We start from the raw sequence: 15,605 nt of genomic DNA on the forward strand, positions 1-15,605 counted from the left end.
TCTGTCAGCTGTGCTGTTGTCAGGAGCGACAAAGCTGAAGCCACCTTGAGCTTCTGAAAGGATGATGAGCAAGAGGCTAAAACATATAGGAGGCTAAAACATACAGGGAACGGTTGCTGGAATTGGGTATGTGTAGTTTAATGAAGAGAAGGACGAGGGGTGACATGATAGCAGTGTTCCAATATCTCAGGGGCTGCCCCAAAGAAGAGGGAGTCAAGCTATTCTCCAAAGCACCTGAAGGCAGGACAAGAAGCAACGGATGGAAACTAGTCAAGGAGAGAAGCAACCTGGAACTAAGGAGAAACTTCCTGACAGTTAGAACAACTAACCAGTGGAACAACCTGCCTCCAGAGGTGGTGAATGCTCCAACACTGGAGGTTTTTTAAGAAGAGACTGGCCAGCCATTTGCCTGAAATGGCATAGGGTTTCCTGCCTTAGCAGGGGGTTGGACTAGATGACCTCCAAGGTCCCTTCCAACTACTACTTCTTCTTCTTCTTCTTCTTCTTCTTCTTCTTCTCTTCTTCTTCTTCTTCTTCTTCTTCTTCTTCTTCTTCTTCTCTTCTTCTTGTTATTATTATTATTGTTGTTGTTGTTGTTGTTGTTGTTATTATTATTATTATTATTATTATTATTATTATTATTATTATTATTATTATTATTATTATTATTATTATTATTAGATGATGATGAACGAGAAGAAGACTTTTTTTTTAAAGTCCCAGCCGTGAAGTGCCAAGTTCCGGGGGTGGGGGGGGAGGGTGTTTGTGTTGTGGTTTGAAGTGGCAAGGTACATTTCTACCAATTTCTTTTCTTTCTTTTTTTTCCCCTCCTTCTCCAACGGATTTGGGTTTTTTTTGGTTGTTTTTTTTAATCAGGTTGCGTGGGGTGTATCTTCTGTTGTTGTAAAAGGATTGCAAGCCAAACGCGTTTTAAGCTGCGTTTTAAGAAACCGGCATGTCAGCTCAAAATTATTTAAAGCTTCTTAAATAGGATTATATTTGATTTCCTGTGAGAATCGGGGGGGGGGTGGGGGGGAATACAATGTGGTGGAGACGGTGACTCCTTCCCAGAGTTATGAAGGTAGCAAACTATGCTATCCAGGATCCAAAAAAAACTTGGGGAAAGATCCATGAACTGGCCAAAAGGAACGTTTTGATTTTCAGAAGATCAGCCCTTTTCTTTCTTTGCAAGCAGGTGGCCTTGTGCCTCAACTAGTAGAGAGAAAAAGAAAGCTTCCTCGCGTACGTAGAGATGGTTGAGTCGTGGGGTCCCTGTTGTTTTCTGAGTTGGGGTTGTTTTTTTTCTTGCAGACGTTTCATTACCAAACTAGGTAACGTGATCATTGCTGGAGGGGTGCAGGATTTGCTCTTTTATATACAGTCCCTTCTGGCACTCCAAAATTGTCGTTGTTGGCATTGTCCTCCTCCTCCTGGTTGAAAGCAACCAAGAAAGCACCAAGGAACTCATTCTCCTCCTCCTCTTCCTCCTCCTCCTCCTCCTCCTCTCTACAAACCCCACTCCCTTCTAGCACTGATGACGTTACCTAGTCGGTTCATGAAACGTCCACAAGAAAAGCACCAAGCTCAGAGAGCACCAAGGACCCCACAGTTCAATCCTGAGCAACAACTATTTCTTCAATCGGCCCCAAGGAATGACTGTGAATGAGGCACCTCCCCAAATGACTTGTCAATCAATCCTTGTTGACAAGGGGGAAGGCATCCATCTGTGCCACTTTCCAGGGAATAACATGATCTGGGAAACTTCGAAGTTTCAGCCACCAACTAGGAACAACCCATCCGTTTTTCTGCTTCGGCTCCAAAGTAAGAATGGGAAAGAGGATATTTCCCAACAAGCCTGTTAGAAAACTGACCCATAGTTGTTTTGCTACCTCTTTCCTACACACACACCACACACACACACACACACACACACACACTGAAGCACTTCAGGAAAAAAAGTGCTTGCTCCAAAATCCCCCCTGCTCATTTGCATTTAGATCTCTTTGCGTTCTTCTCATCGGCAGACAAATCCTCACCAAGGCTGCTTAATTAGACCAAATTAAATTTCCACTCAGTAGCTTGTCATTCATTAGAAAACCCTGCTGTTCTTTTTCTTCTTCTTCTTCTTCCCCCCCCCCTCTCTCTCTCTCTGCCACCCCCTTCAATAATCCCAGCCTGGATTCCCACCATCCCTTTTTCCAAAGCATCACTTCAAGCTTGGAGAGGCTGGCAGAGTATGGCTGAGGACCGGTTAGACGTCAGGCAAACTCTGGTTATCTTGACTTCCAGGAGCAGATAAAGTTGAGGATAAATGCAAGCGGTTTTCTCTGTTATGTTTTGTTTTTCAAAGCCCTTTGGAATTCTTTTTTTCTTTCTTTCTTTTCTTTCTTTCATCCATCTATATCTGTCATCTATCTATCTATCTATCTATCTATCTATCTATCTATCTATCTATCTATCCTCTTACCATCTCTCTATCCTTACTATCTCTATCTCTTCATCTTTCTCTTTGTCTGTCTGTCTATCTATCTATCTATCTATCTATCTATCTATCATTATCAATCTATCTATCTATCCTCTCACCATCTCTCTATCCTTACTATCTATCTCTATCTCTCTTCATCTTTCTCTTTGTCTACCTACCTATCTATCTATCTATCTATCTATCTATCTATCTATCTATCTATCTATCTATCTATCTATCTATCTACCTACCTACCTACCTACCTACCTACCTACCTATCTATCTATCTATCTATCTATCTATCTATCTATCTATCTATCTATCCATCCATCCATCCATCCATCCATCCATCTATCATCTTCTCCTCTCCCCCCAAAGTCACCCAGATTGCTTTCATGGCTGAGGCAGGACTAGAACTCCCAGCCTCCTGGTGATTGACCCAATGTCACCCAGCCAGCTTTCGTGCCGAAGGCGGGACTAGAACTCACCGTCTCCTGGCAATTGGCCCCAAGTCACCCAGCTGCCTTTCATGCGTAAGGCAGGACTAGAACTCACTGACTCCCACTCTCTGGCCTGGTGCCTCAAGCAGTAGACCATCGCCTTCTTCAAAGTAGACCTGTTTCAGCAAATGCAACTTTTGAAGAATTTCGGGACAGTAGATCGTTCAACGTTTGGCACGTTGGAAGTCAGATTGCTACCACGTCACCCCTGGTCCTTCTCTTCCCTAGACTTGACATGCCCAGGTCTTGCAACCGCCCTTCGTACGTTTTAACTTCCGGTCCCCTGGTCGTTTTTATTGCTCTTCTCTGCACCCTTTCCAGAGTCTACACATCTTTCTTCTACCTGGACAGAGTTCCTTTTAAGATCTCTCTCAATGCGCCGTCACTTCCTTGCAATTAAGCTACTCAAAGGACTCAGAAGCAAGCTGGCTTTCCTCTGTAAATTCCCCCCCCCCAAAAAAAAAACCTGTCACCCCTTCTGCAAAGACCCCCAAACCTGATCTATTGCAGAGGGGATGGGCGGCGTTCCTCTGTCCCCCTAAGGCCGCTCAACCAAACGCAGCCCACCCGTGACCCCCTCCTCCTCCTCCTCCCTCCCTCCCCGGTGTATTGTCACCGAGTGCCTTCTCCCCCCCCCCCAAGGTAATCAAACATCAGGCTAAGTAGCAAATCAATCTCTCCATCTCTTAAGCCGCACAGCGAGATCATGTAAATGCAAATGAGAAGCTGGAGATCAAACTGTGGATTGTGGGGGGGGCGGGCGGTGGGGGAGCTGTCAAAGAGGAGGGGGCAGTTGTGTGTGGGGGGGAGCAGGAGATCCCTGCAAGTGCCCTGCTCCCCAGGACCCATAAGTCAAGGATAATCATTGTAATGGGAGGGCAGTGAGGGGTTTTAAGGCATGGGGGGGTAGAGGGGGGTAAACACGTCTCTGTTTTAAGTGAAACCCTTATTTAAAAGCAGTAATACCTAGAAAGGTATTTCCAAGCCTTTCCAAGAATCCCAGAAAAATGAGCCCCCAAAAGAGGAATGGAATGGGTAAAGTCCCACATTGTCCAAATCCTTAATTAAAAAATGTATGCGTTCCTGGAAGTTTGTTTGTTTTTTTACTCACCTCCACCCGCAACCCCCAGGTATAGGGGATCCCCCAACTCACAGCCCTCCGTTTAGCGATTGTTCAAAGTTACGACGGCACTGAGAGGGGGGGGAAATGGACCGTTTTTCACACTTAACGACCGTTGCAGCATCCCCGCCATCACGTGATTTACATTCGGAGGCTTGGCAACCGGTTCGTATTTACGACAGTTGTACATGTCCCGGGGTGTCCCTGTGTGTGTGTGTGTGTGTGTGTGTGAGAGAGAGAGAGAGAGAGAGAGAGAGAGAGAGAGAGAGAGAGATGAACCCCCCTCCCTTTTTTGGTGACCTTCTGACCCCCCCCCAAAACCGATGGGGGAAGCCAGATTCATTTAACAACCGTGTTAGCAACCAACCCGGGGTCAAGAAAAGTCGTAAAGCGAGACAAAATTCCTACCGACAGAGGCCGTCTGGCACAGCAGCGGAAATGTGGAGGTCAGTCCTGGTCATTGCACGTTGATGGGCTGCCAGAATTGTAATCGGTGCTTTGGTCAAGGAGGAACCGGCCCATAAAGGTTCTGTAATCATCGGCGTGACAGCGGCCTTGATTTTTTTTCTCCACCACCAGCACCCTCGATTTTTCCACCGGAGGAAAAATCCTAAAGGGGGAAAAATAAAAATTGTTGACCCTCACTTGCTCAACTTACCGGAATTCAGTTTCTTTGCCCTCTTTCCTTTTTAAAAAAATAATAATAATAATTTGGGGTGTGTGTGTGTGTGGCTTCTCAACAAGGGCAGATGACGGAGGGGACACCAAGAACCATGGACACATTTGAGAGGCTTCAGGTCTTCCGTGCCCAAACGGGGTGTGTGTGTGTGTGGGGGGGGGGGAAATAACAAAACCAAAACCAAAAAAAAACAGAGAATCTCTCCAGAGAGGGAAAAACTGGACAGGGGTATCTTCCAAGAATAGAACGGCGTCGGTTTTAATTAGAACGGCGAGGTGGGAAATAAAGCCGGTGAAATAACATCTTAATGAGGTTTAATGACTTTTAATGAAGTTATCCGCTCTTGAGGAGAGCCGTGGGGAGGGGGGGGGGCAGGAAGAACGCCGGCTCCACCCAGGGAAGCAAAAAATCCTACATGGAGGTGGAGGGCTGGGTGGGATGCCGTCCGCTTTTAAGTTAAAAATGAAAAACAGAAGAGTGGGTAATTGGATCACGATTTGGTTGTTGTTGTTGTTATTTTTTCCCCTAACCTGTTGGGCTAGGAAGAAACAACAACAACAACAACAGCCTCCAACTTGACTTAAACAGACAGACAGACATCGAATGACAGAGTTGAAAAGGACCTCGGTGGTCATCTAGCCTGACCCTCTGCTCGAGCGGGGAGAACCGCGACCATTTCAGACAAATGGGCCGTCCAGTCTTTTCAAAGTCTTTAGAAATGAGTTTTAAGAAAGGGACCAAAAAAAGTCCAGATTTAAGAAAGCAGGTTGTTTCCCTTAACAACCACCTTGAATAGCAACAGAAACGTCGTACGTCGAGGACTGTCTGGATTCACGGCTTCGGATTACGTTGTGCGCGCTGACAGCGGTCCGAAACCTCTTTCAACTTTGATTTTTCCTGGGTTTTTTTAAAAAAAAGGAATTTGATCCCATCGTGTTAGGCCAAGTCTCTCTTTTCTGGGGTTATTTCTTTATTTATTTTACAGCTGCGTTTAATTTTGAACCCACCGAGAGATTTTAGTCCTTGTCTGACACAGAGTTTTGTGAGTCTGTTTCTTTTAACAACCTGTGGGTGGGCTTGTCTTGAAAATTGCCGGAGAAAACCTGGAAAGGTATTTTTAAGCACTTTGCCGGAGGGATTTGCAACCTCCTTGAACCAATGGAGGTGGGGGTGGGGGGAGAAAAAAGAAACAAAACCGATTTTCCAATTTGCCATTGTCCGTTGACCCCAAATACGAGCTTAGAGAGGAAAAATAGACTCTGGGGTTCCCACCCACTCTGTTGGCGGCCGTTCCAACCCCACTTCTTCTCCTCAATTTCTGTCGCGCGAAACTTGCAAAGCCGGCTAATCTCTGCCTGGCTTCACCATGGAGACCTCAGTCAAGACAAAAAGGACAATCAAGGCTCAATGAATCCCACGGACACTGCAAAAGCCCCGGGGGTGGGGGGGGCGGGGCACCTCGGGAAAGAAAGGGAGTTAATTTGAAAACTAAATAAAACCAGTCCCGTAGGTTACTAGCTGTTGTGTCTCTTCAAGCTTCATTAAAGTCTTTCGCTCAACTCTGACATATTTGTCTTGGCCTGGCCAACTTTTTTCTCTTGTTCGCCATTGATCTTTTCCTGACTTGGCCTGGTTGTGAAAGGCTGCTCAGAGAAGCGCGGGGAAATTTGTCAAGCCACAACTACTTTGTTTCATTTCTACACTTCTGGGTGGGTTCTTCGGCTGGGTTGCCACTAGTCTCCTGCTCAAGCAGGGTGCTGGACTAGAGGACCTCCAAGGTCCCTTCCAACTCTATTCTGTTCTGTTCCTATTCTATTCTATTCTATTCTATTCTATTGTAGTCTAGTGTAGTCTAGTCTAGTCTAGTCTAGTCTAGTCTAGTCTAGTCTAGTCTAGTTTAGTCTAGTCTTTCCAACTCTTCTCTCTCTTCTCTTCTCTTTTATTCTCTTCTCTTTTATTCTCTTCTCTTTTATTCTCTTCTCTTCTCTTCTCTTCTCTTCTAGTCTAGTTTAGTCTAGTTTAGTCTAGTCTAGTCTAGTCTTTCCAACTCTTCTCTTCTCTTTTAGTCTAGTCTAGTCTAGTTTAGTCTAGTCTAGTCTAGTCTAGTTTAGTCTAGTCTTTCCAACTCTTCTCTCTCTTCTCTTCTCTTCTCTTCTTTTATTCTCTTCTCTTCTCTTCTCGTCTCGTCTAGTTAAGTCTAGTTTAGTCTAGTCTAGTCTAGTCTTTCCTTCTCTTCTCTTCTCTTCTCTTCTCTTCTCTTCTCTTCTCTTCTCTTCTCTTCTCTTCTCTTCTATTCTATTCTAGATTAAAACACTTTTCCCCAAACAAGCCAATCACTTAACAAACCAATTTCCTTCACCAGCCTAGCCAAAAAATAAATAAATAAATCGAAAATTTGGGCCTGTCTCACTCAACAATAGTTTTGCTTAGCGATGGAATTCCCAATTCCAGTTGTGATCGTAAATTGAGGACTACCTGTACAATCATAGAGATTGGGGCTTGCAAAATATATATATACATCGATGGATAAACCCGCTAATGAATTTGCATTTCTCTTTGGCAGCCAGAAGTGGGGAAACCCCGTAGAAGTAACTACACTCTTCCGGGTTATGATTTTAACTATGGATTGTATTTACACGGAATGGACGGAGGGGTCCCTGAAGGTAAGCTAATCGATCGTGTGGATCACATCTAGATCTGGGCATGCAAAAGGGGTCCCTTCCACCACCGAGAATTGGAGAAGGGTTGGGCTGTCTTTTTCATCCAGCTCCAACTCAAGAAAGCTTCTACCTCTGGATTTCAAAAAAGAGGTTGAAACTCTAGAAAGAGGGCAAAGGAGCAACAAAGGTGCTTAGGGGAATTGGAGGCTAAAACCTACAATGAATGTTTAGGGGAACTAGGTATGTTTAGTCCAACTAAGAGAAGGACTAGGGGTAACAGGATAGCACTCTTCCAATATTTGAGGAGCTGTCACAGAGAAGAGGGTGTCCACCTATTCTGCAAAGCAATAGACCAGAGGTCCCTAAGCTTTTGGGCACCAGGGACCGGTTACGTGGAGAGGTTTTTCCACGGACCGGAGGGTGCGTGGTTTTGTGTGCTGCCTGCATCCCACAGATGGGGCTTTGCTTCTTTGTGCAGACCGGTTGCTGGCATGCTATGGCCCAGTACCGGTCCACAGACCAGGGGTTGGGGACCCCTGCACTAGAGGACAGGACAAGAAGCAACAGATGGAAACTAATCAAGGAGAGAAGCAACCTGGAACCAAGGAGAAATTTCCTGACAGCAAGAACAAATAATCCGTTGGAACGGCTTGCCTCCAGCAGTTGTGGGTGCTCCAGTTTTTAAAGAAGAGATTGGACAACCATTTGTCTGGAATTGAGCAGGGACTTAGACTAGACTAGAAGACCTCCAAGGCCCCTTCCAAGGATGTTCTTCTGCAATTCTTCTTTCCTTGCTTTCTGGGGGGGGGCTCCTTTGAACGTCCCTGATCTCTCCTTAAGGTCTCCTCTTTTCTCTCCCAGCCATTTGCCACTGGCATGTCATGAAGCCCAGGATTATTTTGGAGAAGGAGAAACCCCGCGATTACTTGGCCACCAACCTTCACGCTGTCAAGGATGGCTACGTCACGGCCCATGAGCAGAACCTGTACCGCAAGATGAAGGACCTCCATGTCAACGTGGAGGACGAACGTCGCTTCAAGAGGACCCCTCCCAAGGTCCCGGCAGACATGACGTATGGAAGACCACCAAGGTGAGGGGCAGAGGGTTCCCCATCAAAGGATTTGGGCTGGAGACCTGACTCAAACCATTTCTCGAAATTCCTTTTCATTGATGAAGTGTTCCAACCATTCTACCTCGTGTTGGAGGTGGAGGGAACATCTGGTGTGTGTGTGTGTGTGTGTGTGCACGTTGCGTTTAGTGTGGTGCCCAAGGCTTCCTAGATAAAAAGCATGAAAATGCTAAGAGGCAGAGCCTCAGGAAGTATTCGGCCAGTAGTCGCCATAGGTTTGGTGACTGTTCGAAGTGACAACAGCACGGGGGGGGGGGGGAAGCGATTTACAATCAGTCCTCCCACTTACGACCATCTCAGATGAAAACTGGGTTTGTTTATCTTTACGATGGTCGCAGCGTCCCAGTGTTACATGGATCCCCTCTTGCGTCCTTCTGACCAGCCGGGTCACTGGGGGAAGCCAGATTCACACAACCACCCGGGTTGCAACTTAATTTACCAGCCATTTGCTTAACCACAGTGGCGAGAAAGAAAGAAAGGTCGTAAAATGGGGCCCGCCTTGCTTAGCTGCGGGGGGGGGGGGGGAAGGTTTGAAATAATTATTTTACACCCTCGTGTAAAATTCCCGGCTCCTCTGGGGTCCTCTGCTCCTGGCGAGAGTGCTTGGTGATAGATTTCATTTTAAAAAGCTAATTGGTACTAAAGATTTTATTTTCCTTGTTTTAAATAAAAGTACCCCAAAAAAAAAGTAAGGGGAGAGGGATTATTTTGCGGGCGGAGGTGGTGATTAAAGAGGCCACCCGCCAGCAAATGGCAAAGATTTGCATATGCAAATGCGATGGATTTTAAAATGGTCTTTAATGACCATTTTCATCGCCCGGCATTAACATTAATTGCAGCCATATGAAAATGCGGGGTTGGGGCCGCTGTGAGCCGCCAAACCCCTGGCCATAAAGCTTTATCTTGATTACAACTAAGCCATCATGGCTACGACAAGGATTGTGGGTTCCATGGCAAACAAAGAGCTTTTAAGCCGTGACAGGAAATGATTTCCCGCACATCAGCCCCCCCCCCCCTGCAGAATCGGCTCCAAATTTTCCTTATTTCTTCATAAATGGAGGTTAAGTGACTGCCCAGGGGGAAAAAAAAATCCTCCATGGCCTCCTACACCCCCAGCCAACGGTCTTGTTTTCATATTAAGAAATAACACAGGGGACATCCATCCCAACCCAGAAAAAAAATGGCAAAGATTTTGCCCAACGGCTGGGGGTGGGGGGGGGAAAAAGAGGTGAGCTGTTCATTTCCAGTTATTAGAGTCTGTCTCCGATCTTCTTTAATCGCCCCCTTTTAAGTGGGCTGGCCTGCCGTATTTATTTATTCCCGCTCTTTAAAAACAGGGTGTAGATCAAAGCTAATTATTGGATTATTACAGCCACTTTGGGTTTTAAAAAGAGAATGGAGAGAAGGAGGGAGAAAGGGTTAGGGTTTGTTTTAACCCCCTTATTCTGGATTGGTAAATTTAGGAGCTGATCCCCGAATGCTGCTAAAAACCCCAGCTAAAAGTTGGCGAGACTCTAGAAAGAGTGCCGAGAAGAGCAGCAAAGATGATCAGGGGGCTGGAGGCCACAACATGTAAAGGACGGTTGCTGGAATTGGGGATGTCCAGTTTAATGAAAAGAAGGACGAGGGGGAGACATGATAGCAGCCTTCCAATATTTGAAGAGGGAGACAACAAAAAGCAACATGGAAATTGATCCAAGGAGAGAATCAACCTGGAACTAAGGAGAAATTTCCTGACAGGGAGAACAATTGACCTGTGGAACCGCTTGCCTCCAGAAATTGTGGGTGCTCCATCACTGGAGGTTTTCAAAAAGAGATTGGACAGCCCTTTGTCTGGAATGTAAGAGGGTTCCCTGCTTGAGCAGGGGGTTGGACTAGAAGACCTCCAAGGTCCCTCCCAGCTCTATTCTGATTGATTGATTGATTGATTGATTGATTGATTGATTGAAGCATGGGTTGCAGGAATTGGGTATGTCCAGTTTAATGAAAAGAAGGACTAGGAGTGACATGATAGCAGTCTTCCAATATCTCAGGGGCTGTCACAGAGAAGAGTGGGGGGTCAACCTCTTCTCCAAAGCACCCGAAGGCGGGACAAGAAGCAACAGATGGAAACTAATCTAGAAGAGAATCAACCTGGAACTAAGGAGAAATTTCCTGACAGGGTGAACAATCGACCAGTGGAACCGCCTGCCTCCAGAAGTTGCGGGCGCTCCATCACTGGAGGTTTTCAAGAAGAGATCGGGCAGGCATTTGTCTGGAATGTTATAGGGTCTCCTGCTTGAGTAGGGGGTTGGACTAGAAGACACCCCCCCCCAAGGTCCCTTCCGATTTTGTTACCCTGTTTTTCTAACTTCTCCATCGCTTCTTCTTTTTTTTTTAACCAAGTTACCTTCCTCTTCGCTGTTTACTTTGAAGTAACCAGCTTATTCAAAAATGGAGCATTCCTGGCTAGCTCTGATGTCTCCCCGTTTCACCCCTGTCACCCCAACCTGCAATCCCCTTAGCTTTCCCTTCGGATTTCCTTCCGGGCTGGCTTTTGTCATGAGCTCCCATAAAAAGGACATTTTTCACATCTTTCTCTCTCCCCCCCCTCCTTTTTATTCCTCTTAAAGTTTTGGACAGAGATTTATAGCCAGGGATGAAAGCCGGGAGGGGCGAGGGAGACACAGATGGGAGGATAGCAGATAATATGGCTGTTCCCCAGAGTCTGATGGGGGGGGGATCGTAGGCTATTCATCAGCCGCCAATGGCTCCTATCAAGGTCAGTGCTAACGAGGAAGAGGTAAGTTTCCCTGCAGACCCCAAGGGTCTCCCTCCAATCAGGTGGCGCAGCGCTGCGCACCGGTTTCTGATCTTTACAAGGGTCGCCTCGTGCAAAAGCAGATTTTTTGCAACACAAGATTCTTTCTCCTGGCAGGCCTTGTTTGCAGACAGGCTGCCAGGTGTTCCTCTGTGGGAAGGGGGACTTGCACGTTGAGCGCATGGCTTCGATTGATCGGCTTTTGAGATGGTTGAAGTGGCTTGCGTAGGCTCTCTCTCTCTCTCTCTCTCTCTCACTCTCTCTCTCTCTCTCTCACACACACACACACACACAATCTGGAAGCACATCTGTTTTCCTTTCCTTTTGAAGAAGATCTGGTAAGACCAGACTTGGAATACGGTGTCCAAGTTCTGGTCGCCAGGATGGGGAGAACTTCCAAAACAAAGCCATTCTCCACAGATTAATTGTTCTCAACGTCCCGGAAAGGTCTCCTTAATTCTAGGTTGGATTTCTCTTTTAACGTGTTTTTCACCCGTTACTTCTTGCCTTGCCCTCTGGAGCTTTGGAGGATAAATCAACCCCCTCTTTTCTGCGACAGCCCTTCAAATATTAGAAGACAGTTGTCATCTCCCCGCTAAGCCTTCTCTTCAGTAGACCAGACAATACCTGGCTCCCTCAACTGTTCATCGTACAATTTAGTCTCCAGACACTTGGAAGAGAAGGAGGGGAATGAAAAAGAGAAGAAAAAGAGAAAAGAAAAAGGAGAGGAGGAGGAGGAGGAGGAGGAGGAGGCGGAGGAGGAGGAGGAGGTGGTGGTCAAACGGAAGGGCTCCGTTCCTGATGGTCTTTTGCTCCAGATGGTTACTGCCTAGACTTCTCCTGCAGTTCCAATCAGCCGGAAAATCGGATTGGTGTCAAGTTCCCCCCAGATATAAGGACGGTCAATTCAACAAAGAATTATTTCTTTCAGGACACAACCGTTGTCACTGCTAATTTGTGCATCAGGCTTCATTTAGGATTTGCAAAAAAAAAAGGAGAACACCAAGAGAGATGTCACAAATTTTGGAAGCTTATTAAAAAAAAAATCTTCCCTGAATCTACTCACAGTGCCAGGGGTCTGTCTGTTCGTAAGCTGCCCAAAGTCCCGATTTGTAAGTTGGACAACCATATAAATTTGTTTAAGACACTCATGGATGCAGGTAGTCATAAGGTGAGGACTGCCTGTAGCTGAAATCAGCAACTTTATTGATTCCTACCTAAATTACAAGAATCTCCCCAGACTGCTTGCCTTTGGCTGCTGATGTTACCTAGTTAGGTGAAGAAATGTCTGCAAGAAAACAAGCTCAGAGAGCACTAAGAACACCACAGTCCTTCTCCTCCTCCTCCTCCTCCTCTCCTCCTCCTCCTCTTCTTCTTCTTCTTCTTCTTCTTCTTCTTCTTCTTCTTCTTCTTCTTCTTCTTCTTCTTCTTCTTCTTCCTCCTCCTCCTCCTTCTCCTCCTCTTCCTCTTCCTCCTCTTCTTCCTCTTCCTCCTCCTCCTCGATCAAACTTTAGACTGCCAGAATGAAGCCACCTTCCTGGTTTTGTCATTGGCCCAAAGTAAGTCATTGTCAGTACATGTTGCTGGTCGTAGCCGACATACCAGCAGACGGGATGGACTTTGCATCTCTCCACACTCACACAGTGTGTCGCTATCTGTTAAGAGCCTCCACTTGAGCATATTAGTTTTAGCTTGTCCTGAGAACACCCAAATAATGTTTAATGGATCTTAGGGGGAGTCGCATTTATGCCTTTGCAGCCATGCGAGGACTCAGGGCTAGTTCCCTGCTTGACCCCTCCTTCCAGCCTTCACTGGCAATTTCCCAAGGTAAATCAAGTTTCTTCTGGCCACACTTAGTTCCCCATCGTTGCCACCTCTCAATTTCTCTTTCTTGGGATTCATCTGCTCTTGGTTATCTCTGTGCTGGGCCAGGAACACCCAGCCTATGCCATCAACTCAGGCCTCGGCTGTCAGGTCTGAAAAGATGCGTTTTGTAAGTTTTGCCGTCGTGAAAGTTTTCAGAGGAAGCTGACACATCCTTGCTCCCAAGTGCTGTGATGCTACGTTTGTTCCCAGCTCACCTCGCTCCTCCGACGTTCTCCTCTCCTACCGAGGTTTTAATTTTAACAAAACCGCTGTCTCTTCTGAAGGCAGCATCAACATCCATCCTCTGGAGCCGAGCACTTTCTCTGCTGTCACCGATTTCCCGGGAATTTTAAGAAAAAGAAAGAAAAGAAAAAGAAAAAGAAAAAATAGCAGCCTCTGGCTATTCTTTCAAATTAGCACCCGCTGATGACCAATTATTTTGCCCGCTTGGGCACAGGGAGGTGTAACTAAAATGTGGTTTGTCACACCCAAGGCTTTCCCCTTGAAACCCTTTTCAAACCCCCCCCCCCAGTCTTCTGAAACCCCCTTAGAAGACTCTGATGTTCCTTGGGAAATTTCATCCTCCCTTCGAGAAAAACAAAAAATTAAAATTGAAAAAAAGTTTTAATGAGCTGCGAGGCTGTGACGGACCGTCAGTGGGAAACTCTTGTTCTAATCCCCATAGAGAACGGTTTTGCCCAAAAAGAACATCACACCTGTCAGGATGGAACACGTGTACATCCCCCCAAAAGTGTCAGCCTTCTATTTGCAAATTATAACGATTGTTTCTTTTCATCTCGGATTCCATTTTTAGAGAGAAGAGGGGAAGGGAGAGAAAGAGATCTAGCTTCTTCCCATCTATTTAAAAAAAAAACGGAAGAGTTTGTCATTCATTTCAAGCTCCTGCCATTTTGATTTTAAAATACTGTTAATAGTTTATTACGGGTTTTGTTTTTTGGTTGTTGTTTTTTTAAATTTATTTGGCAGCAAAAGGGAGCTCATTAAAAAAAAAAGCAGGCAAGGTTTTCCAGAAAGCTCATTCCCAAAATCTTTGCTGCTATAAACCAGGTGGAAGAGGGTTTTAAGTTCCTCAGCTCTTGGAAATTATTTAGCAGAGGAGTTTATTAAAAATACAAAAAGGAGGGAGGAATAAGTGCCTGGTGAAAGGCAATGGTTTTGAAAGCGTGCATAAATACATTTTAGAGGGTCTAATGACAAGGGATTCAGTGGGGACCATCTTCTCTTCAGAGCATCTTCCAAACAAGATGGGTGGGTGAACGGATGGAAGGATGGATAGATAGATAGATAGATAGATAGATAGATAGATAGATAGATAGATAGATAGATAGATAGATAGATAGATAGATAGTAGATAGAGATGGATGGGTGGATAGATAAATATGATGGGTAGGTAGGTAGGTAGGTAGGTAAATAGATAGATAGATAGATAGATAGATAGATAGATAGATAGATAGATAGATATAAGATGGAGGGATGACAGATAAGATGGAGGGAGGGAAGGAGAAAGATGTATAGACATAGGCAGATAAATGATAAATAAGTAGAATGGATGCATGAATGGATGGATGGAGAGAAGAAATAATGGATAATGATAGATAGATAGATGATAGATAGATAGATAGATAGATAAATAGATAGATAGATAGATAGATAGATAGATAGATAGATAGATAGATAGATAGACAGAAAGATAGATGAAAGGAGGGAGGCTAAATCAGCAGAATTTGGCGATGGGGATGGGCCAGAATTGTGGCCAGACTCCAAAACTATTCCGCACGCCTCAGCCTTGGTGTGATCTGTGGCACCCCGCTCCTTATGCACACCAAATTCCAACTTGGGCTTGGGGGGAAAGCTGCACCTTTCTCTAACAGTGGCCCCTTGGGATGGACAGCACTTGATCAAGCTCCTAACATCATTAGTCAACAGGAGCAGAGATTAAGCCTCTCCAAAGCATGTGGGAAGACATAATTAGCAATAAAAGTCATGCCAGGAGCAAAATTAAGAAGGGCAGCTATTTACATGCAGGCAGAATAACCACAAAATGAAATACCGGGTAGAGCCCCTGGCATTTTTGGCGTGGTAAGGCCAAGCAGGAGGAAGAATTCCAGAGTTTGGGTTCAAGTGCTTCCTTTATGAGGCCAGGTATTAAGTCTCCTGAGGGGCAGGCAAGCTTTTGAGGTCATCCAAACGCTTCATTAGGCAAGGGATAAACTGAGCAACAGCAGAGAATTGGTCAACCTGAAAACGCTGGGTAAGTTCTTAAATGCACTTTTTTTTTCCTGCGGGTTTTTATAGACCAAAGGAATTCGGCAGAGAAGTTCTGCAACTTCCAGTCTTCTCCTAGAAGCAAGGGATGGTGGTTAGCT

The 15,605-nt window shown here is 45.6% G+C and overlaps 1 protein-coding gene across 1 annotated transcript in view; it reads left to right on the forward strand.

Moving 5' to 3' along the window:
* CFAP77 (cilia and flagella associated protein 77) overlaps window positions 1-15,605 on the forward strand; it is a gene marked incomplete at its 5' end in the record, with an annotated part of 37,389 nt that overhangs the window by 12,571 nt on the left and 9,213 nt on the right. The window contains 2 exons of the mRNA XM_083375198.1: window positions 7,327-7,426; window positions 8,285-8,513. Of these exons, the coding sequence (XP_083231324.1) occupies window positions 7,327-7,426; window positions 8,285-8,513 (329 nt within the window). The remainder of the gene's footprint in view (window positions 1-7,326; window positions 7,427-8,284; window positions 8,514-15,605) is intronic.

Source organism: Vipera ursinii, assembly GCF_947247035.1.
Source record: "Vipera ursinii genome assembly, chromosome: 16".
Taxonomy (NCBI): Eukaryota; Metazoa; Chordata; class Lepidosauria; order Squamata; family Viperidae; genus Vipera; species Vipera ursinii.